This window comes from Lathamus discolor, chromosome Z, assembly GCF_037157495.1.
Source record: "Lathamus discolor isolate bLatDis1 chromosome Z, bLatDis1.hap1, whole genome shotgun sequence".
NCBI classification, from domain to species: Eukaryota; Metazoa; Chordata; class Aves; order Psittaciformes; family Psittacidae; genus Lathamus; species Lathamus discolor.
Window position 1 is genome coordinate 28,662,163 of NC_088909.1, and position 26,719 is coordinate 28,688,881.

Genomic DNA, 26,719 nt, shown 5'->3' on the forward strand with positions numbered 1-26,719 from the left:
GAAAAATTTCACCTGAGAACCTGCCTTAGGTAAGGTATCTCCAATCGCCTCTCTGAAGTTATGGTTTATTATCATATGCTTTCAGCTCTTCCTAAACTTACAGGGGAGTTCCAAAGATTTTCCAAAGATTTTTTTTTTAACTTCTTTTATTCTTCATACTGTGTGGTCGTGCTTTCACATTAACACCTACTGATATTTATTTAGAAGGATTTTAATATGAAAGCCTGTTCCATTTGATCTTGGGAGAGACAGACAGATGCATACACCCAACAAAACACAATAAAACAGTTTCCTGCATACATACACATCCTACCGTAAGAGTGCACATATGCAACAGAAGGTTAAATAAAACTTGGAAGTAAACCGAGGATTTTACTGAGCACTTTGGTGTGTCTGATTAAAAACTTTGAGAGGCCTTTCAAATACTCACCATCACATGCAATGGCAAGGTACTGTGCCAAACCATCAGATATTTGATTGAACACATTTCTGTCCATAAGCAAACTTGAGATGATCCAATACTCCACTACAGTTCCAAGAATTGCATTTAATAGACCACCTACTTCACATATGAAAGCCTACATAAAAAAAAAAAAAGATAGAAAAAGATTATCTATAGACCTGTAGTGTATAATAAATTGACGCAGATAATGTGGCAGTAATAACACTAGAGAACTTCTTCAGATAAAAGACCACTCTGATGTCACATCACTTTTTTACTGTTTTTCCTTTTTCTGCTCCAAGGTTAACTGTTGGAGACAGGTCAACAAAATTAACACGCTATTGATGCCACATCAGTTAAGACTTGGCACTGAATAAATATGATATTTGAAAATATCCTTTCTAAACCAACATGCACAATGGGATCAAAATTTGCCAGTCTGTGGGATCAGGAAACTTTCTTCTGCTACCGAAAATTCCAAAGAGACTAGCAGCTGCAAATTTAGAAAAGCATACATATGAGAATTAGCCTTACCTTTTTCTCCCCTGAACCAGCACAAAATGGTCATGATACAGAAAACAAAGTGTATTTTTGGCAGGAGGCATCAAGACAACAGATCATAATGTAAGACAGATGAATGTATTTGCTCACCCGCATGAGTAAAATGTGGGTGAAAGGGATGGGGAGCAAAAGCTGACCTTGAGGCAGCAAATTCAAATACTGACTGTTAATACTGCAGGTATTAATGTTTTGCAGTCACATATATAGCTGCGTAATAAATGTGGCTGGTACCCTAGTTGCAACTGCATTTGCTCAGCTAAGTATCTCTGCACACTGACAAAGACAAACTATATACTGCCAACTGGTGTAGGCTTGGTTGCCATTTTGGTAAAACAATGGTAATACAAAACATGAGCTTCTTAGTATATTGAAATGGTTCAATGCCACGTGAGGGGGATATGCTCCAATTAACTGAAATCATCATCTGTTCTGAAAATATTTTCATACTCAACCACAAACCAATACAAACATAGTAATGAAAACACATGCAAAATTTAAGGAAAAAAAAGCATTTCCATTAAACATAGGAATTGTTACCATGTATGACAGTGCCAAGGCCTTGACTTACTCCTACTCTGCTCCCACAGCAAGAAGCTGGGAGGTGGCACAGCCAGGACAGCCGACCCAAAATGACCATGAGATATCCCATGCCATAGAGTGTTATGTGCAGCAATAAAAGCTGGGGAAAGAGGATGAAAGGGGGGACATTTGGGGTTATGGTGACAGCCTTGCCAAGTAACCACTACACATAATGAAGCCCTCATTTCCAGGAAGTGGCTGGACATCTGCCTGCTGATGGGAAGCACTGAATGAATTCCTTGTTTTGCTTTGCTTGTGCATGCAGCTTTGCTTCACATATTTAACTGCCTTCATCTCAACCCATGAATTTTCTAGTTTCTGCCCTTCCAATTCTCTCTATCATCCCACTACAGGGCTGGTGAATGAGAGGCTGAGTGGGCACTTACCTGCCAGCTACAGTCAACCCATTACAACATGCACAGCAAATAAAGTAAGATCCAGTTAAACCTTTTTTCAAAATTCTCTTCCTTGTTCTTATTGTTGAGAATCAAAGCTATCTAACTAAGAAAAGCACTGAAGTGGGAAGAGGCTGTTGACTTTGTTAGCATTCAAAGGTCACATCAGTACAACTGATGTCTGCCAGCTTAGCAAATACAATTCCTACATTGCTGTTCCATTTAATGCTTTGCCAAGTACAGCACGGCAGTGACAGAAGTTTCACAGTGTGTTTTAGTACACATAAAAGTTTTTACAGAAAAGCTTTTAAGTCATAGGAAAATTCACCTTAACTTTTTTTAGTTACAGCGTTATTTTAATTGTTCTTTACAGTTCTTTTTCATATGGTGTAAATGCAGTGCTCCGAAATTGAAGTGGCAGCTAGACCAAAAAGACATTTAGATCTATAAAGTTACACCACAAAAACTTATACCAGGTAATGGTACTTGAAACAGGGAAGAAGACAAATTAGAAATGTGTAAGATGATACAATTAAAAAATGGAACTAATGTCTTTTTCACTTGTCAGGCTGTGCAAGACAGCTGTTTTTGAAAAAAAAACCCACACCAGTAGTATCAGGAATGAAAAACATTTCTGTGGCATTATTAAGAGCCATGCAATCGCTCAATATACAGGTTGCTTCATAAATTCTTAAACTGAATTAACAGCTTTGATTCAAAGAACCTTGACCCAGGAGTTTCTGTATCAAACCTATTTGAATAATGTAATAAATAAAAAATATTACTTATATTAGAAGTACATTTGATATTGATCTGGAGATCTCAAGTAGTGGAAAAACTTGTATGTTATCTAGCAGTGCATTTGTAATTCCAAGTACACTATATCAGTACTTTCAGGTATTTTTAAGATAAACTAACATCTATCAAACACCAGAAAGCAAATGCACTCATATATGTAACTTAAGGCTTAACAGCCCTTCATTCTTTCTTTTTCTTATTTTCTGATGTAGGTTATAATAGATCTCAACAGTGAAATACCTTCAGAGTAAGTAAGCCAAGGAAGCCAGTAAATCAGAATTTCAGCACGGATTTTCACAGAATATTGCAATTGCTTCTGGATTGTTCTTTCTACACACACACATACACACAAACGTGTATTTATAGAACATAACTTTGCAACAAATCAGCACTGGAAGCGAGGAAACATACACAGTATTTTCCCTCAAGTGATGACTTGTTGCAGTCTTAGAATCAATCTGATTCTAAAAAGCTAAAGAAGAAAAAAATAATTTTCCACTTTTACTATGTAGGAAAGAATGTGTTAGATATATCCCAATAAAAAAATTGTTTACCTGGTTTTAGTTACAGATATTTTCATTGGAGAACTGCACGGAAGTTGAGTATATTAAAACTCGCATGCTTGTTTCTTCCCACCAGCTAACATGCTCGTAAAACTGGGAAACATGGTCACCACTTTACACTGTGCTATAAACCACTTAATTTCTGTGCCCAAGTCATTACTTCCATTTATCTTTCTGAATGGCCTTACATGATTCTCACCAATGTATTGCCTCTTAAGCAAAGAGCGTTTAAAAAACCAAAACTGATAACAATGACTCACACCCTTAAACTCAAGACAGGAAGGGAAATTTCACACCCAATATGCTATATTTAATGAAATAGAAATACTCTGGTTTTACTTATGCATCTCTAAAATAATAAAAAAATAGGGAGAAAAAAAATAGGTGGGGAGGATTTGCTCCTTTGGCTTTCTGAATGCCATTTTCAACCATGTCATGGAATTTTAAATGAGTCTCTGAATATATGGAAAAATCAGCATATCAAATTTTAGTATAATAAAACTGAGAGTGCAGAAAAATATAATGACGATTTTTAAATGTAAAAATATAGTATTTTGTTTCAGAGTTTATTTTTGCCCAAAAATGCAAACAGAAAGAAAGTGAAATATGAAATTAAATAATAAAGCTGTAAGAAAGAACATACAACACTACAGATATATGAGCCAACAAGGTGCTTTTTAAGGTTAGAATTTGTATCTCCAGGGCTATTGTACAAATTCTTATATACACGTACAATACAAACTAAATTGAAGGCAACTTAATTGCTGTTCTGTGACCTGCTGACCAGCAGGACATTGACCTGAAAGATACTGTGTTCTGTATACCACCTCTTTCTTTACAAAATCTAGAGGCCTTGTAAGTACAATTCTTACATACTACAAAGTACAATAATTATATACATGTATATAAAGAAAATAGAATCTAAACAAGAGGTAGCTCTCTATATTTTATGTTATGTTTTATTCTTTATTTTTCATATATGTATTACACTCTATCTGACACAAGTGATTATTCTGCTTATGCAAAGAATGGTTTATGAAAAAGGTATGGCTTAAAGTGCTGGAACTTATCAAAGGAAGGTGTAGTAGAAAAAAGAAAATGGTGCCTATACTTGAACTGCGGATTCAACACCAGGAACATATGAAAGCAGTCTCATTTTCCAAAGAAACAGAATGGCCACTGACACCAACTGAATGCAAGCCTGCTTGGTGCTCACTGCCTTTGAAAAGGTAGGTTGTTTAAATATAAATACAGGTATAGAAACCCAATTTTAGGCACTTTTTTAATATCTTGACCAAGGATAAAAGGCAGCACTGTTTCAGAACGTCTTGCTTTGATAGCCCTCAAAAAAGGTAGGAGGTCTGGCAAGGTAAGATGAGTGAAGCTCTCATTATGTTTAATCTTTCTTCTTTCTTAACATAATGAAGAACTACTAGGTATTATATTAAAAGTGCTTTTTTCTCCAGAATACTTCATTTTCTATTGTTGTTCTGTTATTTTATTGAAAAAATGAATGAAGTACCTATTTATTCTGTGCTTTCACAATAATTTAAAAGAGAACGCAGAGACAGCAGTAAGTTTGTATTTTATTTGAGAATCTAGAAGTCAAAGATGTTTCACAAGGCCTCTAGCTTCTGAAAAGAAAGAGATGGTACAGAGGACACTCAGTATCTTTCAGGTCAATGTCCTGCTGGTCAGCAGGTCACAGAACAGCAATTAAGTTGCCTTCAATTCCGTTTTTCTGAAAAGACCTAGGGAAGATACCAAATGAAACTAAGGGACTTGGAAAGAAAACTGAGACATTTATTAAAATAAAATAATGCATATCTGTTGAAAATAATAAAAAAAACCCCAAAACATTAGTTTTGTCAGCTATCCCCTTCCAACATTTCCTGAATACAATCACTGTAAAATAAGATAATCACCTTTTCCATTACACCTTATTGTTTGATAGGATGTGTTAAGTTGGTGTCCCTAATGACCACAGTAATACCTGCTGGTAAGGGCATGTGAACATCTGAATGCAGCCAACAAGCTACTCATGATTCGTTTCTTCTCTACAGATCAATATGAGTATCTTATGGATCAATTCATTTCCTTTAGTGGAACAAAAACCAGCATGCTTCACAACAAAAGGCAGCTATAACAAGCAGCTGTGATACTTACATATAATTCCTCACAAAGGAACGAACAAAGGAATGCCTTTAAAAAAAATGTCAGTCTTCATTATTTTAAAGCATAAAATTCATACTCACATCATTTTTTCTGCTCAATTCTCTATGGGAAAGTATGACCCAATCTGCTAAAATATTTACGTTTTTGGTAAAAAGCACTGAGGTTTCACTTCCCAGCCAGAAGGTCTTTAGAAGAACTGTCTGTGGCCTGACTTGCTGATGCTGTGAATTGGTCCCTTCAACCAAACTGCAAAAAAAAGAAAGTGAAAAAGCTTAAATCTTTATGCTGCTTTGATTACTGTAGTTACCAGACAGAAACGCTGTCTTCTGTCAAAACACACACAGGTTTGGCAATCTTTAAGTGTGGAAAGATCAGACACAATTTCTGATGAATAGTAAGTAAAATAATGATGACTATTACAGTCAGACTGAAGGAATGCTAATATTGTGCTAATATTACATAAAGTAAAGGCTGCCTTTACAGTATAAAGGCAGAGCAAAACCAAGACTATTTTTATACTTGATAAACTAAGGAAAGGTAATTGTCTCACTGGCAAAAGATAAAGGTTAATTGAATAAGAAAGGAAAAAATCAGTATGTTCAAAATACTGCTTGTCTACCTTAAAAGAATGAATACCAAAGCATTGCAAAGCTAAAAATACAACCTTATCAGCAAAATGAAATGCTTACTGAAACTTGTAATATCGTGAAATAACAGGCTGGTAAACGTTAGAGACCTTAAGTCATGATTATGAAAAAACCTATACAAATTACAATAAGCATATTAAGAATTTAAAAATACAGAAGGAAATGCTAAACTGCCATCTCTGTAGAACATTATCTTATTAGGAATATACAAAAATCAGGATGCAACCTGCTGTAGATACAGAAATGCATATGAAATTGTGAAAAATAGTAAAAATGTATTATCCTATAAAACCTACCTTTTTGTCAGATACTCTACTTCAGATTTTACTAACTCAAAGAAAAACTTCAATAATCTTTTGTGAACTATCCTCTGTTCATCTCCTCCCCCTGAAACTGGGACTGCATGACAAATGGCTTTGCAATAAAGGCAAGACCTGAAAAATAAACACCAAAAATCCATTTGTATGACAGGAATCATAGTCTGATCTACCTGCTAAAACTGACTTTCGACAATTCTGACAAGGAAATTTCTTGCTCCCTAGCAACATTTATAATTTTAAAACCTAACTTTCTTGTTTTAAAGCATTATTAAAAAAACCCCAACAACATAAAAAAGAAAGGTTTGTGACTGGGACTTTTTGTTGTAGCTTAAATTTTTTTATTATAGTCTAAACTAAATAATGTTACCCTATTTAATTATTCTGTCTCTACCTGAGGTACTACACAATTACTGAATTTAACAGGACTTCTTTAAAATCTTTTAATTACAAGGTAGTCTGGTAATATTTTATGGACACTGTAACATTCTACAAAGCTTAGTTAAGGTAATAGTTCACACATACTGCTTGACAGGACTAGTTTCACAGTTTGTGACCAAGTCTAATGATCAACATGATGGAGATAATTTTGAAGTCAAGTGTGAACACTTTTTTTTTGGCTACTGGAACACATATTTTGGAGTACTGGAACCACCAGGTAAACAAATACCAGGTATTCATATTCTGTAAGTAAGTACCAAAAGATAAAATACTTTATCTAAGAGATAAATTCTCTCGCATTCCATGTGACATGTTCCTAATAAAAACTATTAAGTGTCCAATTACAGTGATCCAATGCCCTTTAAAACCACAGACATGCTTACAATCACACACATTCATATATCTGCAATCATGGTTGCATCAAAATACTTAGTTTTTACTTAACATTTTATGACAGTAATAAGAAGAGGTACTGTTTCCCTTCCAAATGTACAGAAGAATTTATTTCTATTGATGTACATTACAAAAAGTGAGTTCTCAAGCTAAAGGTTAGACCATCTACCCAAACAGCTCCTATTTATGAGACTTGTATTTGTCAGTGTATAGGATATAATCAGACTTCCTGAACAAGATGGTAAAGTTTATGATTAAAATCAAAATAAAACATGAAGCTTCATATTTGGTAAGGCAAGATTGGAATTTGCTTTGTAATTGCAGCTCTATGTATGTGTGTATACATATATGTACGCACACATAAAATCCAGAAGAGCAGTAATACATGGATTATTGTAATTTGTGGAAAGCTTAAAATAAATCATTTTTTTAAAGGAAGTAGGATGAGAAAATGTACTTCTTTTCCTTTCCAGAAAGAAAATCAAACCCTTTTCCTGTGAGCTAACACTTACTGAATCATAAAAGTGAAAGGTCCAGATCTCAGTTACAATTCTAGACCTTCACATTCTGTTAACTTTTCCTGGTGAAAATGTGACTTTAATACAGTAGAATTTCAAGTCTCCACCCCCATCCCAGAGTCTGGAGCAAGATAACAACTATTGCATCCAACACATCATTAATCTTACCTTACAAGCACCTCAATCAATGACCATGTGCCTTTCTTACAGACAGGACACTGAAGAAGTTCCAAATAATACTTTAACATAGATGGGGACTTCCAAGGCGGATCATGTTGGAGAACAAGGTACAAAACGTGATAAAACTTAGCATAAAATAATGCATCAGTATTTCCCTGTAATAAAATGTGAAAATATTATTGTTTCACTACTGGCCAAGGATCCCCCATCACTGAGTTTATTCATTTTCTTTATTTCTTACAATCCCAGGTGACCAAATTTAATCATTGAAGTAATACATAATCTAATGCATAACTACAGCAGCAAAATTCTGAGTTTACAAAAAAAAGGAAGGGAAAAAAGAGAGCTTGCTCGAGTGTGATATTCCAGCTGAGCATATCACTGCTTAGAACAAACCTTCTTCTCAATTATGCTCTCTATATATGGTCTAATAGGTGAAAAAAAAAAAAAAATCACAGAAGTGCTGTTTCTAAAAGCAACAAAAAACATTATGGGCCAATTCTTCCACGATTTTAGAGCACTACATTCATACAGTTTGTAAATAAATAATAAATTTAAAGAAATGCTTAAGTATTAAATTCTTTCCTTTTTAACACACATTGACGAACACAAAGTGAAGGGTAAATACATCACTAAAAACCCCACTAAGTACTATATCAGAAGCAAAGATTGTAATGCTTCAATTTCTTGCTTTAATATTTATAACATTTTTAGTCTTCATCTCTCACCAATAGGACATATTCTAGAAGAGAATTTATAAGTTGCACAGGAGGTGTAAAGTACTTCTGATTAGCAGCAAGTTCTGTGATTACATCAGGAAATAAATACTCTTCAACTAATCCTTCAAGTATATACCATGTGCCTCTGGACAGGTCAGTATTTTTAACCTAGGAATGAGATAACTCTGTAAGTAAAAGAACAACTTAATAAAACCAAGCAAAACCAAAACCAACAACAAACAAAAACACCTTACAAGAACTAGCAGGAAAATGTTGGTAAACAGGGAGAAGATTACAAATTAAAACAGAAATACCACTTATTCCCTGATCCAATAAGTTGTCATCTAGAAAAGTTGCTCTTACTGAACTAGGATTTCATTGAAAAGACAGTAGGCTCCAGAATGTGCTTCTCTTCTTAGAAGAGCTGGATACACCTACACTTTTTAAAAACAAAACAGAATTCACACACAATAACTTGTCTACAATTTATGCTGGAAAGGTATGCAAAGGAGCGTTAATATTTCTAAAAGTGCAAAGTACCTCCCACAGGTACTCCACAGTGGCTGGAGCACTAAGATAATTAGTACCAATGAACAGCTTCTGAACAGCATTGAAGTTAGAGAAAAATGTAAAATCATGAAATACATCATTTACGAATACATATTATAAAACCATAAACCATGTAACTGTTTTATCTCCCCAGTTCTCCTATTCCCATTTAGCATGTCAGAAAGCAGCTAATGCTACAGATAGCATAGATATTGATCCCAGTGGACTTTCAAAGCTCTGAAGATCATCTTAATGGCACAGGCCGTTATTCTCCACCACTCCCGACAGTGAAACACTTAACTATGCAAGCTTTCAGAGGACCCAGAAGGATCTAATGGCTTTCATGAAATGCTGTATCTGCCCTGCAATTTCCCTGTTATTGTCTGTACTCTCAGCTTTCCAAACCTTTATTTCCACAGATTAATGATAGGAAAGAGGAGCTACTGAATATCTCAGCTACATTGTTATTTACCTCTTTCCTTCAGCAAGGTATTGCTATTTCTAGTCCAGATTCAAGCTGAAGCCAAGATGTACTAACCGGTCACAACCACATTGCTAACAGAAGCACAGTTTATGTCTGCCTGATAAATTTCTGTTTTGAAATCCAGCTATTTTGTTTGACCACGCTCCCTGAGGCTCTGGTAAATTCCAAGAAACTCGGCTAGGAAATCACAACTCAGAGAAGCAGTCAGGAAGACCACTGACTGAACTGCTGGGAATTAAACAGTTACATAAATTTATTGTTGCTTTTGACCCTTATAAATTGTAGACTTTATGATTCCTGCCAAAAAAAAATGGCTCTTAATGTACATTAGATAAAGCTACTCAACACATCCTAACTAACTGATCTAAAATTTGTTTAAAATTTAAATTAACACAGATTTTGAATCAAATTCTGGTTTTCAGGTCTGTGGAGTACACTGCTATTGGTGAGATTGTTTTCAAAAATATTTCACTAATAAAAACATTAGGAGCTCAGGTCAAACCTGAAAAATCTCCTGAAGGAAATGATAATCTTAGTTAAAGCATAGCTAAAGTCTCAGCAAATGAGCTCCACCTTAGCACAAGACTCTCTGCAAATGTTTTATTTCTCAGTTTCCTAATGTATGTCACTGTTACGTTAACAATAAATAAAGCTGCTCATCCAGACAATTTTCTTTTAATCAAGTCTTTATTCATCTGGAGTTTGCAACTCACATTTATTTCAATTTTCTTGTTCATATATGTACTATTAAAATCTTCACATTATTCCCCTTTGGCAATAATGGTTGCATTCATACTTTTGTAATGTCAATGGTATGCAAACAGCACATATAAAGAGCAATCATAAACTGTTTAATAGCAGTCAGAGAACAACTTCTCTGTTGTCTGGATTTAAGATCTCTAAAGATGACTAAGTATAGTGCCCATACAAGCAGATTACTACTGGCCCTCATCTGGTGATCATACCAGCAGCCGTCGTTTTATGTTGTGATTGAAACTTGTATCTCTTGAAAATTCTAGTACTAGAATAAATAGCAGCATCGATGCATTATTTGGAAAGTACACCGAGACAAAGCTATTTTGGGAGAGTGTGAGGCTTTTTGCATTACATTCAAGCTAAGGAGGAACTGAAGAACTGGTTTTCAGTTTATTTGTAAGGGGGGAAAGAAGAAGGATAGAAAACTGAGGTCATGAACTTTGTTCAGTAGCAGAGACACCTACTGTAGGGCCTTAATATTCAATAAGCTGTACAAAGCTGCACTGGCTCACATCTGGCTGATGAGGAACTAGCAGTTTCTTACGAAACACTGCTGGCACAACTATCAAAACTATAGCAGAAACAAATTAAAGATCCACAAACAATTAAGTTGTGGTTTATATAGCATAATGTGGAAGAGAAGCTGACAAAAGAGAAATATTTTAGAGAAGATAATAGATAACAGAACACTCTCTGAGTTAAGCCCTCCTAGGAGATGCAAACTGAGATGACTGAACATAGTATGTAGTTCTAGTCTGCTAATTTGGTTTGCAGATTTTATTTTGCTTCACTACTATTACTGGAAATGTTTCTTGGAGCTGTTTTTAAAAACCATTAATATACTGCTTATAAAAAACCCATGGAAGATGCAAAGACTAGCAACAGATATTCTGCAAAGCAATAAAAGCCAGTGGCAGGTCATGCATAAGAAAAGTCTTAAATTAGTCTTAAAATTTCCATACAAAAAATATACGCTATTGTTAAAAGTACAGAAGAACAAAGATAGCTAAAGGGGTCTTTCCCCCATAAATTCAATAAGCTAAACATTAACCTTAAATTTCAATACAAATCTGTTCAGTTACAAATCTGTCCAGTAACAGAAATGCACACAGCATTCTGCCCATTAATGGCAGTGCTGGATGACAAAGGCATTTTAGTGCTCATGTTTTAAAAATATTTTTTTTCTTCCCTTTCTTACAGTGTTAACAGAAAGAAACCAGATAAGAAGAGATTTATGTGAAGCCTGAGAGCTGATTCTGTCAAACTAGGACCTCAGCATACATCCCATAACTATTTATGTAGGACAGCTCATGAAGTTACCAAATCTTCATTTACCAAAAAATACAGGAAACTCATAGATAACTTCAAGTGTTTCCTATTTTAACTCTTAAATAACACAAGTTATCACATAAAGTACAGTACCTCATTGCTACTACGTATAATGCTTTTTACGTACTAAAAGGTAATGTAGCAACATTATTTAAAGTTTTATGATTAGCATTATAGATAGAAAAGGAAAATTTTGAAAAGTATTTAATTCGATATAACAAAGGCTTAATAAAACCTGCTGCTGACCTGTACCATGATTTATGGCATTTATTTGGCTTAATTGGAAGAAAAAGGAGAAATGGCACAAAAAAAAAAAAAAAAAAAAGGAATTAAGTCAAAGTAACTGTGAAAACAGGACTGTAAAACATAATGTATTCAACTTGCAATCTCCGCTTCAGTAGACTTTGAAACCTGCATGATGATGTTTAAGGCTCATGCTGTAAAAACTACTGTGGTTTTTTCTACCATGAGACAACCTTCAGTTAAAGTCTGTCCCTACTAGCAAAACCAGGTGGCCACTGCAAAATGTGTACACTTTCTCTTTATTGCTACTGCATAAATATAGCGCTTGAACAATTTAAGATGATCTAAATCATATTAGGGCATTTTGCTTCTTCTAAAATTAACAGGTAAGGTTCTCTTAGGTAACAGGATTAAAGAGTTTCTTTGTAATAAAGGGGACAGTACAGAAAGTGCTGTAAGAACAGGCAACATTAAACATAGGATCAACTAGACTGGAAAAGACCTTTAAGATCATCACATCCATCTTTCCAATGATGCTTTTTAACTCTTCAATAATTTTATCAGTTTTGGACAACAAGTATTTTAAAATGTTTCTCTGATAGAAGGCTTCTCACTGAAAGTGCATTTGCCTAATTCAATAATAAATTCAATATACGCAACATGACCTCTCTGTGACTATACTTACCTCTGCGTCACGTCTGTTCAGCTGGTCTTTTTGAGCAAACTTGTGCTTAACAGCCTGTAAAACAGGATAAAGTCAATCTACCAGTAAACATATTCAATAAATACTGTACAAAGTTCCCAAAATGAAAACTTTTGTTAAACACAGTACAAGCAAAATATTCATCATAGCAATCTATTTCTATTTTAATATTTGGATGGTGAAGTTATGAAATAGTGAATTAGTGACCTAAAAGGAAAATAATATGGGCATTCTTTCTATCCATTTTTCTTGATATTCTCTGTTTCTTGTTTCTGGGGTTGTTTGGAAAGGACAGTTTTACTAGATTTGGTCCACTTAACCACCTTAAAAAATATTAAGTGTTTTCAGTTTTTCTGTGGCAAAATGCAAACTTTGGATCTCTCAAGTTGCCTAGATATGGCACTAGGTGTAAAAACGTGTTACTATTGTTGCTGCATTTAGTTAGCAGCCTAGTGGTACAATTTTACTAATACATGCTACCAAAGAAGTCTTTTAAGAGAGAGAGATTGCCTTCAGGATTATGTTTACGCCGTATGCAAATGTAAACTACGTAACAGTTTGAGGGAAATATAATCTGATAATAAGTGCACTTGTGTGTAGTATACATGAAGAGTCAACAACATGTTTTAAAGGCCTGGAGGGCATAGTCATGACAAAATGTCTCTGAATGTAAGATGTATCATTTGAAGGTATATAGATTTAAGCAGCACGAGTCTTCTATTTGTTAATCTTGTATTTAAACATTCTGTACATTAAGGAGTTAAAAATTTTGATTCTTTTGCTACTAAGAGCTTCATATACATAGAGTACCTGATTTTGCAATCACAAAATCATATAGTGCTTCATGTAAGCAAGCTCTTAATAAATACACCACCATCTGTATCACTGTAACTTACAGAAATAATGTGCCTTAACTGAAATTATTGTGTCTTTTTAGATATGAAATAGTGGTTTTAATTGCTAATGCAGCATGTTTATCAGAATTAGGTATCTGACATTAAGACAAAGAAGCACATCTAGTTCCATCTTTCACTTTAAAAAAAAACATTCACATTAATCACCAAAATACTTGCTCTAGAATATGGTTAGTTTTGCATATGTGTTAGTGCAATTTGGCTAAAGAACAGGAAAGTCCTAGAAAACCTGTAATCCAAAGACATTTCCGTGAACAATATTTGTTACTTATCTCACATATTACACTATGATTTCAAGTAGCCCATGATGTCTTTCACACATCCATACTTATCAACTACCAAAACTAAATTATAATTCAACTAATGGCAGATGTAGTAAATACAGGATTATAAAACGCTGAAGGTTAAAAGGCATTATTACTGTTTCAAAAAATGTAAAATATCTACTTTAATCACTCTGCACTAGAACGAAAGATAAATTTAATAGTATACATTGTACGCTAAGAAAGCATTAACTGCTTGTTACTTACTTCAGCAAAATACATATGTTTTATAACAGCATTTTTCATTTCAGCAAGCTGCATGTTTGACATGATTTTGTCTCCTTGTGCAGCCGGAAAATGGTCCGTTATAGCATCTTTGGTATTTTGTATTTCATTCTGTGCAGAACAAAATGATACTTTTAGTTTCAAAGCTAATGCTCTAAACCCACTCTTATGTGCTAAATCTTTCCACATATTCTATTATAATCTCTTGTTTATGCATGCTGATGTAATTGTTCAAGGTTCTACATTACGTGCCAGATAAACAGCTGGTGGTTTGGAAACAAACCACTGATGCTGTAGGAAGTTATAGTATAGTAATGACCAACATCAGCTTCCCCAGAATTATTTTTCCTAACTGACTTTAACTCTGACCCAATCGTGTGGCTGAAACAAGAGCTGTGTTTCCATAATGGATTCTTTCATGGAACTTCACAAAAAATAAAAATGAAGCCTGCACATTTTTAAGTAGTTGAAAATGTGGTAGAGATTTTTTAAGACATTGTTTCATCAATTTGATTATGACCATGCCTTCATTTGATAAAGGCCACTACAATAAAATCTTCTCCATTCTTGCTTATAAGCCTGAGGTAAGGTAGTAATTTAAAATGTTAAAGGTTTTTTTGGGAGGTTTTTTTGGTAGGTTTTTTCACATTTATTTTTTTGTTGAGGGAGAAGGTTGGTTTGGAGTTTTTTGGCAATTTATTCTCTAAGTCCACCTATTGTTTCCAGCTATCTCATCAGCACTGCAATGAGGATGCATTTCTGAAACTGGTTTCCGACTCATTCTGAAAAGACTCTCAGTAAATCCCCTAGATAAGTATTTTAAAGTTATTTAGGATAGGAGGACAATACATTTCACTAAGCGTTTCAATGTATGCTTGCCATTAAAGACACAAAGACTAAGAATAAAATACCATTTTTGTTTTAGGCAAACACACATGTAACTACAAAATCAGACTCCTCCAGCAGTGTGATGAGTTAAGAATACAAGGTAGATACAAGGGAAGTGCTCCCCTTGGCCACAGTACTGATGAGAGCAGGTGTGGAAGGCTTGGAGTAGCTTGCCTTCTTATTCAAACACCTACATATGCTGGGTGGATGAAGTATGAGAAATATGGGAAATAATAGTAGGCAAAAAACCACAGTAGTGCATGCAGTGGCAAGACAGAAGTATAAAATTGTTTATGGATTGCAAGCTTTCAAGATAAAATTTCATGCATGTTTCATCCTGATTTTCCCTTAAATAGGATTCACACCAACATATATCTCAATATATAATTCAAATGAAAAGTATTTGGCATGGGCCTTACTGTATTTCTAAAGAAATACTGAGTTTGTTGCACATTACAGGAGAGTTAAGTATTTTTGGTGACTTGAAAGATTAATAGCTTTTGATGAGCCGGAGACAAATGAACTCTTATTCCTTAATCTTTATCTCTTGTGGCATTTTCTTCACATTATTTACAACATGCTTAGAAAAACACTCAATTTACAGTACCATCTTGTCAAAATTTTATGAATTTCAGCATGCATTCAACAAAGCATTTAAAGCCTCTTGTTTGAGAAGAGCTCCCTAAACATGTATGCTTTAATATCTCAAACCAATCTTTGACACCTTGTAGGGTCTGATCATTAATGGCAATCCCACAGAGCATTTTAACACTACAGAGTTATGAGGTTGAGATTATAAGAACAGATACAGAAATATAAAGGTGAAACAAAGACTTCGTTCAAGAAGAAAAAAGATCACAGCAAGAGTAGCCTGAACATCAGTGCAGTTACACTGAAAAAAATAATATAATACTGTTCTGCTAAATTCCACATCTGGATATGTATGTGGGTGTTTAAGGGAGGAGGAGGTATATTTATATTTGCTAGAAATAGCAGTGAAATAGCACAACTACAAATTTACAAAGTTGGAACAGTCTGAATTATGTGCCAAGTACTTCTAGAAAGGAGAGAAAAAGATCATGTTCGTAACATTCTTTGATAAAGCATAATACATTTGGACAAGCACTGCGATTTGATTGCCTATGTTTTATTCTTTTCCTTTTAAGAGACTGTGAGCCTTGGCAGTTTTCTGAGTTCTTTAGATGCATTTAAACAGAAAGTAATGCTCTCTTGGCCTCTGAGGTGAGTTACTTTAACGAAATCTAAGAAAAAAAGACACGTGCAAGTTAATGGACTGTTTAAGATGGAAGCCTGGGAGCAATTCAAGGTGCATAGCAAGAAACACTTTATTCTCGGAGATCAATAAAAGGTGAGGCAGACATAAAAACTTGACACTCATTCCTCTATTAAATGTAAATGTCTATCTGAGCTGAAAGGTGCAATAGAGAACAGTTTCCCTGAACAAGTTTCCTTAAGAGAGTAAGCACTAGACTCAAATTCCATGTTGATGTGTATTTTATTCACAGCGTAAACAGTAAGACCTTTCAACTCTTTTCTCACCGTTTCATACAGCTTTGCTGCTCATTAAAGAGCTGAAGAATCCAAAGGATTTTCAATTAAGTAGGTTTCTCCTATTAGCAAACAGTTTTAGCTCCTACTTGCTTGCAAAGGTGTTTTCAATTGGCAGTTGACTAAAATTATCCCACAGTCTAAGGGACTATCAGATAAAAAGAATCTTCTGAGGCCTCGGTATTTTGACCTGGAACTACTGAAAGAAGTTCCAAATAGTGCATCCAGTGAGCAAGCAACTACCAATCATGAGGCACCTCTCTCAGGGGAAACAGCAAGAAAAAATTCTAGTTCTAATGAATTACATACATACAGGAAAATTCACTCAACGGTGCCACGTTCTGTCAAGGTTTAACATAGAAAAATGAAAGGGAAGTAAGCTGCTTTTCTTGTTCTGCCATGTCTTTTGCACCACTGTAATTTTAACCTCTGCAGCTTGTAGCTCAATGGTAAACCTAACACTCTGAAACAGTTGATATTGCACTGGGCTCCTCATCTGGCTCAGCTATTCCAACAAAAAAATTTCATCTCTCTGGAATGATGACTTTTAGTGTGGCTTGTCTCAAATAAGGTCCATCCAGGACTTCATGTCTTAGTGGATCTGATGACGTACTGTCTCATTTTATATAGTTAGAGTAACTTTGGAGAATCCTCTATCAACCAAGAAATACAGAGCTTGCATTCTCAAGAATTTTAACTTCTGACTAATGAAAGAATTTTTGTCATGAATAGCCACAGGTTTTCCGACATGAAAAGAGACAAGTTGAATCCAGTGAACAAAGCAGGAGCTAAGGAAGAACATGAAGAGGAGAAAGAAAAAGAATGATGGAGACTCCACAGCCCCTTCAAGCAACCTCTTCCAATGCTCCATCACCCTCACAGTAAAAACCCAAGTGTCTCCTGACTTTCAGACAGAACCTCCTATGCTTCAGTTTGTGCCCATTGCCTCTTGTCTTGTCATGTCACAGGGCACCACTGATGATAGCCTGGCTGTCTTCCCTCATGCTCCCTTCAGGTAAGTATTCATATACATTCATCAGCCTTCCCTCACCTTGGGTAAACAGTCCTATAATCAGAATGTTTTGTTACCTTTGATTAAATCACAAAACATTCAGGCTGACCATTGTTATTACCATTCATCTATCATTAATCATTAATCGCTAATGTTGCATTAAATAATCAGTAAACATTATAAATTGCTAACAGTGACAATAAAAAATCCTAATTTTAGGTTATGTTTTTTAATTTACTTACCTCAAAAATGTAATGTCCTAGATATTGCACAGGGTAGTAATGAGCTTCAGAGAGACAATTTTTGCTTTGCATAGGAAAAGTCTTATTACTGACAAAAATATGAGTTATATTGCCCTCTGCTTTTTGTGATGAACATATCACTGCCTTTCCAGCTTGAAGAACTCTATAAATAAACATATTTGGGAAGACGTTTACTGCATTACATTAATAACGCCTAAAGCTACATTCACAAAATAGAAGCATACAAGTAGAAGTGACAAAGGGTTCTAGATGTATGGCACTGCCCAGCCTTCAGTAGGGCACCTAATAGCCTTCAGGAAAGGAAAGAACCTTTTGTTCTTTCTCTTCAAAATTCAACAGTATCAATTAAAATCAATGTACACCTCCTACATAGCTCACAGAAGGCTTTACCTGTGCTTTTTTTTCAAAGATCAAATTTGGTGACAGCAGCTATGATTTTATTGCATTATGTTCCCCACAATGATGATAGTCTTTCTAACTGTAACATGATATTTACGCAATTATGGTACTTCTGCTCCATTTTGGAGTCATTTAACAGCATTTGGTGCTGTCCTATATCACACATAGAAAACAGGTTTGTCTTTGAGACACCATTACATGTAAGTTTCTCCAGAGTTGTACTGCTGCAACTGTTCCTATCATTTAGAAAAGATGACAGACAAAAAAAAAAAAAAGGAAGAAATAAGGTCTCTTGGCATGCTGGATATACACAATCCAGGTATGTAAAAAGAAAATTATGCTGGTCTTGCACTCTTACCCATCCAACAGCTAGGGAATAAAGGCAGGAAGGGCATAGAAGGAGGGAAAATGGCAGAGTTTTATTAAATACTAGAGAAAAAAAAGTCTTTTCCCAAAGCTATAATGACTTTAATGACTGGAAACAGAACTTGCTGTAGAGAAAAAAAAAAATAACTACTTTTCAATGGTTTCTGGCCAAGTAAAAGGATGTTGATGTATGGGAAAGTCAGGAAAAAGAATTACTTCCACAAAACTGCCTGTTCATCTGTCTTGCTGATCTAGCTCCTGTTAAAGGTTCTCTCCATTGCAAACAGAGCTGTGCAAAACAGCATTTCAACAGTTATGCATAAGCAGTTTTTATGGAAAAAGAAACAGCATCTTTCACAAGTATAGCAGGAGGAGTGCATCCTTCCGCTAGACAGCATATAGCAAAATCTTCTACTCAGCCAAGAAAATAGTCCACTTAGAATGTCTTCAGTTGACAAAATCAGAAGACAGTATCTTCAGATACACCTCACTTTGTCCTCATGAACTAGACAGATGGTACTCTGTGATGCAGCATGCAGACTCATAGCATGATCAACTGGACAAACTGCACTTCCCTTCTTGCCCCTTTATCTGTGGCATTCCCAGACCTGACTGTAACTGGGATTTCTACAGTGCAAAGTAGCACAGTATCTGCTCCTGCAGTGAACAGAAAGCTCTAAAACAGTGTACCAGAAGCAAACACTACTTATTATGCTCTGTTTGCAGTTCAATGTAGCATTCAAACCATGGAACACTAATGTGTCGGCAAGAGTATGGGGGGGGGGATAGGGGGGGAAGGCAGTCCCAGAATTCTTGCCCTTGTGTTGTTTCCCTGTTCTCTGCTTTTCCTTTATACCTTTGCCCTTTCCCTTCTGATCCATCTCTGCTTACCTCTAATTACATAATATCATAAACATCCATTACAGTACAAACTTGGTCTTCAGAGCTACAAGAAGCTGTTACGTAGATGTGACACAGCAACCTCTCAGGTCAGACAGTGTGGCCCAGAACTGCAACACACAGTTCACACCTGCCTCAAGTCACCCACCCAAGTGAAATTACTTATCCTGTTCTAGCTACTGTTTGAATGTAACATCCATACAAAATAAGCAATTACTTACAAAAAACATTAGCCTATTTATCCTGCCTCATGAAGAAAGTTTCTGTAAGCAGTTTCCTTAAGACACAAACATATGTGAACACATGCTATTTTTGACACTACGCTGAAAGAAAGCAAGAAAAGCAGAGATGTTAAAGATTTAAAGTAATTTTATTATAAAAAGTATGGAAATATATTAGTGTACGTGCAGTGAAAACAATTCAGAGTTCAAAGAGCTGGAGGTTGTTATGGACCAAATTAACTGGAATGCAAGAACAGAAATGTGTTCAACCATACAGTAAGTGTTCCATCATTCATCATTTAAGCTCTAAGACATATCCTCCTACCTTCTAATAGATGCCATTTGTTTATCACCTTCCTTAAAGGGGAGGACAACTTTCCATCTGTGGAAGGCCCCTGGAGCACCAGAGTGTGTCAGTTCTTCGCGCCATCTTTTAGGTGCAGATTGCATTTGCGGTGAATAATGGGTGTCTTCTTCAATTTCATATCCCCATTCGTACGTTGTTTCATCAAGCCATCTGCCACTTTCGGCACTATTAATTATGTACTCCTTCGTCAGTATCCACTTTCCTAAAAAGCAAATGAACTGTCAACCACAAAAGATTTTTTTTTACGAGTGCTATTTCTAAAACTTCTTCCTGCTACAAGAGTTCTCCTCTTTACACTTCAGAATTACAATGCCACTGAAACTGTTTGTTTTGTTTTCTTTTAAAGATGACGTACCTTTCTACACTTCCTAGATAAAATATTTGTTCATCACCTCAAAAAACTGCAAATGGAATTTTTCAGCTTCCCAGACTTTAAGATTTTCACAGAACCTTGCTTAACCCTTTATTTTTAATATTATTTAACACTTTTATAAATGTACTAGAAAGTAGTAAAATAATACTTGATCATCAATGATTAAAAGGAGGATCAAAGGCTTTAGCATGTAAGCTGCTTCATTTATATATTCTTAATATTACTTGTACTGTGAGTGTAGTGAATACCAACATGAGAGAATACAGTTTTAGACTTTTGTCTTTCCCCTTTCTTCTTTTCACATCCTTTTCTTTCATCCTTTGGCTCCACCTCCTCCACCTCTCCTCTTCATCTTCCACATGCATGCTTTTGATACTGTACATAATGATCTCCCTCTTTTTCTCTGTCTCTCTTTTCTTCCAGGTTCAGGTCAAGAGCTGTGGTTAGTACCCTGCACCTGTACTGAAACACTATCTACAGAAGATACTGTAAAAAAAAATTACTTGAATTGTGTGAACCTAATTGGTTTCACAGAACAGCAGGTTTGACTGGCAAAATGTCTCAATGCAGGAGCACAGATGGTACTTCTATATAACCTAGCATAGCTACCAGTAGACTTGTGACTAGAAAAGATATGCTGTGAGCTACCTGTATGTTAAAACCACCTTCAGTCAAAGCTTCCACCTCAAAATTTATGCCAGTTAGGACCTCCATGAGGACAGGCATCCTGGTTAGTACTTCTATTCACATCTAGGGAGCTCTAAATGGGTTTAAATACGATCTTTTACACTTACTTGAAGAAAAATCTTCATCTTGGGAATGAAGACACTCCCTCTGCCATAAACGGGAAGAGCAATGATTATGTGAAAATAGCACCTCACCCCGGAGTACTAGATGGTACTGGGTATAGAAACATGACAGCTTTGCATTGCCACGTGGCCACTGCCCATATTGCCTTCACGCAGTTCAAGAAAATATCTCCAGATGCTTTAAGTTCCAAAAAGTAAGAAATTCTTACTCTACAAGCATTTTAGTTGCTTACATAATGGACTTCAGCATCAGGACTTAGGTAAAAAAAAAAAAACCCACAAAAAAAACCCAAAACCCCAGCAAGAGTAAATACCAGCGGCTTGTGTCAGAATGGAAAAAAACCCTGGAATTTTCTCTTGCTGCACGAACAGGAATGTACAGACAGTGACCTTTGCCAGTGAATGCTACATGTGAATTTGGTGTCAAAAACCCACGCTGGCTACAGGTGGCCATACTCTCCCTGCCTCCTTCTCAAGCAATCTGTTTTTAAGTGCTTATATCATTTGCCTATGACTTCATGATCTAAGTAATAAATATACTAATACGCTAATATAAAAACAAATGTCTGGGAACAAATGTGGATCAAATAAGGAAGATGGCAGGAATATCATTTAAGAAAATACCCAAACCAAAAATAAGTAAATCAGAACTTGAACATAATGCTATGTTAAAAACCAAGGTTAATGGAACAAGTGCAACGGTTTGTAAGGCCGTTCATTCCTGAAATAAATGCAAGTAACGAGACACCTTTTAGGGGTCCTTTCCAGTCCTACATTATGGTGCTAAGAATTTTTAAGGTAAACCTTTTACTCACCAGCAGAACAGGCAGCTAAGAACTTTTCACTCTTGCACAGCTTTTTTGCTATAAGGTGTGTACAATTCCTGTATTTCTAACAAAACAGAAACAAATAAAACACACTTGCATCACTGGAAACAGTTCCAACTTCCTTGGTTATTTATACACAACCCTAAACTCCTGCGTGGTCCTTTCTTTTAAGGCTCGTATTTTTATTTTCTGCGCTAACCAGCAGGTACTTTAGTGTACAATACCTTAGTATCTATGAACACACAGTCCAGTCTGAACAGCCATTTCAGCAGCGCTTTTTTCTCCTGTTTTTTAAATCCAGTGAACTGGATTATCCGCTTCCGCCCAGCACTTGCCATCTGTTAAAATGTAAAACACACGAGAAGGAAACATTAACACAAAAGATACAAATCACGAAATGTTGCTAGGATCAAAAGTGGAAACCCGCCGCCAGGCTCGAACGCCACTGGGCGGCGGTTCGCCACAGCTGAAGCCACCACCCCGTCCCAACGGCAGCACGGGGCCGCACCCCCGGGCAGCCGGAGGCTGCGCCCCTAAAGCCTCTGCCTGCTGAGCCCCGGCGGCTCCGGGGACCACCCAGCCTGCCATGAGGTAAAGCGACTTCCCCTTCCCCTTCTCCGCTCGCCATGTGGAAAAGCTCCGCTCCCTCCACCCGCCAGCTCTCCCGCCATGAGGGAAACCCACACCCACTCCCCAGCGCAATCCCGCAGAGAAGTGCCCAGCGACGCGGCGAGACCAAGCGGAAGCCGCAGGGAGCGAACGGCCTCGCGCTCCGCTGCGGGGGGAGCCGCTGGCCTCATGTACAGCCGCTACAGCGGCGGCGGCGGCGGCGGATCCCCCCTCACTCCTCACACTACTCCCCCTCCGAGCCGGGCGCTGCATCCCGCGCTCGTCCCCCGGCGCGTTCCCGCCTTCCTCCCTGCCCCGCCCCCGGATGTGGCGGCGCGGCCGTTCCAGGACGTTGTCTCTGACGCTCCGCTGTCGCCGGGGCTGGCAGCGCGGAGCCGCGGGGGGAGCCCAGCCGGGTAAGTGGCCCCGGCGGGGCTGCCCTTCCCCTCCCGTTGCAGCGCTGCCGGGGTCGGGGACCGCCGCGTATGTCCGAGGCGGCCGTGAGGCTGGTAGGTGCCCCGCTGAGGGGCCCGATTTCGCGCCTCGGCCTGGGGCGGGGAAAGGCATTTTTCCTTTCCTCAGGCCGCGGGCTCTGGGTCCAGGGGCTGAGCCATGCGAGTGGCGGAGGGAGATAGGCGGGACACGCCGGCTCCGACTGACATCCTCTGAAAAATCACTGCTTCTGTTGCTCAGCAGAGTTAAGAGTGGATTTCTGATCCCAAGTACCTTTATGGCTGTATCTCAGCGAAACTTTCAGAGTGCCTTGTACTACATGGTGGCTGGTCCTCAGGGAAGGTGGCCAGGTACTGCCACAGCCAGACATATTTTGAAAGGCATTCCTGCCCTCCATGATCAAGCTGGTGCTGACCTTCATTGTGGAAGTCAGGGTTTGATTTGTTTTTTTTTACATTAAAAAGCACCCCGAAAAGGTCAAGGTAACAGTCAGCTTGTACCTCAAGCATGCAATTTAGAATTTAGAAATTTAGCAATGCCAGTATTATGAATGTTTGCGAAACTCTGTTTTGGTCCCTTATGTATTTGAGAAGTGACTTTTGACTTGATTCCCTTGTCATGTAATGTGCTGAATGGATAGCACATTAATAAGGATCATCTGGTCCAGCTTTTTAAGAATACTGTTGCCACTTCATAATAAAATTAGCTTTGTAGCACACTTTAACTCCTTTTTTAAAATAGTTGGGAGTGTAGAAGGTGCACATCCTGATTCAGGCAAAGAAAGGACTGAATTGCCTGCTTAGAGAGCTGAATGCTGCTCTCTCCACTTTCATAAAACTCATATGTGAGGGTGAACAAGGCACTTTGTACTCATTGAGGTACCAGCTTCGTATGTAAGTCCTGTAAACTGAGGTATGTATGGCAAATCTTTCACAAGTGCTTGGCGTTTGTCACTGCAGCTTAGATCTGTAGTTTTCAGCTCACCAGTGCTGCAAAGCATAGGTATTCCTGTGGAAAGAACACCAAAACCACCTAGCTTCTGACATCTAAAATTTGGCAGCACATTGAAACTTGGTTTTGAATCTGAGTTTCCCAGATATCAGAATGGGTAAATAGTTCTGGTGGTTCTAGTGTTGCTGTTTATAAAGTATTCTGGTAGCCATAATGCTTACTGAAGTTCACATCTTCTGTTTCCTCAATATTCTAACTGTATTTTTGTATGCAAGCATGATAATGTAACCATCAACAACCTCTGACATGTATTTTTGATATGTGGCACTGAAAAACCTCTGAACATCTACTTGAATATGCAGAATACAGTGGCTGTGTTTATTGCTTGCATTTATCGATTGACAATGAAAATAAGTTGTGTTCTCTATTTTGCACTGTTCCACATCTTTATCTTCCCTTCTGAGTTGTCAGCACTGTAAAGGTATCCATTTTAATTCTTGTAAACTTTCACTTTCGTGTAAACAGTTTAGTTCTTATTAACTGCTACTAGCTACTAACCATTACTTAACTGATAACTAATAGGAGTTCTTAAGGGCTCTTAACAGGCTGGAGGAGTCTTCAGCATACAGTACAATAAATTTCAGCACACAGTACTGTAAACTAGCTTCTAATGAAGAAGTTGCATACTTCTATGATGACTGTCACCTTTGAGAATTAAATATTTTCTAGGTTTTGTGTCTGGTGTTGTTTTTGTTTTGTTGCTGGCACATGAAATGTAGAATCAAAGTAACTCAAACATTTGACCTCAAACATTTCACATTTATATTCACTTTAAAATACATGAAGTGTATACTTCAAGTGTAGATTTAAGAAATGAAGAACATGTTAACTTCATTTTAATGATATTTGATGTTTGGATTTCACTTACTCTCTCCATTATTTTTTTTTTTTTTCCATAAAAAGCCTGAAGTACTTTCCTCTTTTCTATCCTTCTTGTCATCTCTTTATAGTAGCTAGATATCTCTTAATGCATTATGTTTTTTCTTAGTTACAAGGGTAATTTAGGTCTCATAGGTCTAGGGAGTGATCTTTTTAACTGGTGTATTTTTCAGTACCTCTAGGTTTCTTTGTTCTTTTAATGTGATTGTCAAATACAGTACTATAAACTATGTTTAAGCTGTTTGTTTCTGGGTTTTAGATGGTTATCTACTTCTCCAGTTCATCTTCTACAGTACCTTTGATGTCTTCTGTAAAAATTCAGAAGTGATTTTCAGTGCTACATGAATGGTATTTGACTTACAAAATTTCTAATTGCATTTGAAGGACTACCAAGAATGGCTGTACAGCTTGCATGTCCTCAGTTCATTAAGAAGCCAAGATCGGAGGAATATGCTTATGTCAGACTTCCAAAACTGCTTCTTTCTTAATTTTATTTACTAGAGAGCCAAAAAAAAAAAAAGTGTTTTGTTTTCATTCCACTGTTCTAGTTTTCTACCTAATGCTTTTTATTCCCTTTATGTTTGACACAGAATCGTATTACCACCATGTGTTTTCCCTTGAAATTTTACTTCTTACATTTTCCCATAGACAGCTATTCTGTTTTTCTCCAGGGCTCACTGGTGTTGCCATGATCGACGTGAACTTTTTCTGTAAATCTCATGACCTCTTTCTGCAGGTCTTCACCACTTTATCATTAACTTTGCAACTTACAGTTTGGTGGGGTTTGGGTTGGGTTTTTTTTTCAGTTTTTCATCTCTAAAAAGGGTTTTGTCTTGCTGTGTTGAAAATTTTATGTAATTTCTTGCAGTAGTTGTGATAGTGATACAATTCAAGCAAAACCATCAATTTTGAAATATGATCTGACAGACTTTTTGTCATCTAGTGGAAGATACTTTTCATTATGTGCTTAAAATATTTTCCATCATGCAAAGAAGTGTATTAGAATTTCAAAAATTATTCATTAGAGCTTTTTTTGTCTGTTGCATGAACATAACACGTACACTCGTTTAAGCAGTACCCTTTGACAAAACAAAAATTACAGTGCCACAGGCAAATTTTGGTCAAACAGTAACCAGAGCTTTGTAAGAAAAAACAAACACAAATCCTGAAGTGATACTGTAAAGTCAGTCTTAAAAAGCTAAAACAGAATGAAGTGTCTCCACACTGCCTTCATGTGGAGAAAAATCTAACTTTATGCCCTATTTTAAGTCCATGTTGTAAGTCTGTCTTCAGTACAAAGCAGTGACAAAATTATTGTAAATTTATCGTAAATTTATGATCGATAATATTGTAAATTTGTTACCATAAATTTGTAATTGGTATCGTAAATTTATACTTGTAGTCAGAGACATCTTTGTGGTCTTTTCAGGAGAGGTACTGTTTCAGTTTCTCTTATTTATTTTTTTTTTTTACAACCAGTGTTTCTTTTTCTGATTATTGTAAGCTCAGCCTATGTTCT

The 26,719-nt window shown here is 36.6% G+C and overlaps 2 protein-coding genes across 11 annotated transcripts in view; one reads left to right on the plus strand and one right to left on the minus strand.

The window, feature by feature from the left end:
• The window catches only part of SLF1 (SMC5-SMC6 complex localization factor 1), a 36,031-nt gene extending 12,881 nt beyond the window's left edge, over positions 1 to 23,150 (minus strand). For 2 of the 7 annotated variants that reach the window (XM_065663722.1, XM_065663719.1), the window contains exons 1-13: positions 22,933 to 23,150; positions 22,473 to 22,586; positions 22,237 to 22,312; positions 20,198 to 20,441; positions 17,966 to 18,128; positions 14,237 to 14,365; positions 12,775 to 12,828; positions 8,738 to 8,896; positions 7,998 to 8,164; positions 6,457 to 6,594; positions 5,654 to 5,759; positions 1,572 to 1,682; positions 431 to 578 (exon numbers count right to left, since the gene is read on the minus strand). In XM_065663722.1, the coding sequence (XP_065519794.1) occupies positions 431 to 578; positions 1,572 to 1,682; positions 5,654 to 5,759; positions 6,457 to 6,594; positions 7,998 to 8,164; positions 8,738 to 8,896; positions 12,775 to 12,828; positions 14,237 to 14,365; positions 17,966 to 18,128; positions 20,198 to 20,441; positions 22,237 to 22,312; positions 22,473 to 22,586; positions 22,933 to 23,130 (1,807 nt within the window). In that variant the 5' untranslated portion in view covers positions 23,131 to 23,150. Of the gene's footprint in view, positions 1 to 430; positions 579 to 1,571; positions 1,683 to 5,593; positions 5,760 to 6,456; positions 6,595 to 7,997; positions 8,165 to 8,737; positions 8,897 to 12,774; positions 12,829 to 14,236; positions 14,366 to 17,965; positions 18,129 to 20,197; positions 20,442 to 22,236; positions 22,313 to 22,472; positions 22,587 to 22,932 lie in introns of all 7 variants that reach the window. The other 5 variants (XM_065663720.1, XM_065663725.1, XM_065663724.1 and 2 more) reach the window with 5 other exon arrangements.
• The window catches only part of KIAA0825 (KIAA0825 ortholog), a 252,279-nt gene continuing 248,295 nt past the window's right edge, over positions 22,736 to 26,719 (plus strand). For 2 of the 4 annotated variants that reach the window (XM_065663710.1, XM_065663714.1), the window contains exon 1: positions 22,822 to 23,273. The gene's annotated coding sequence lies outside the window, so the exon portion shown is untranslated. The other 2 variants (XM_065663713.1, XM_065663712.1) reach the window with 2 other exon arrangements.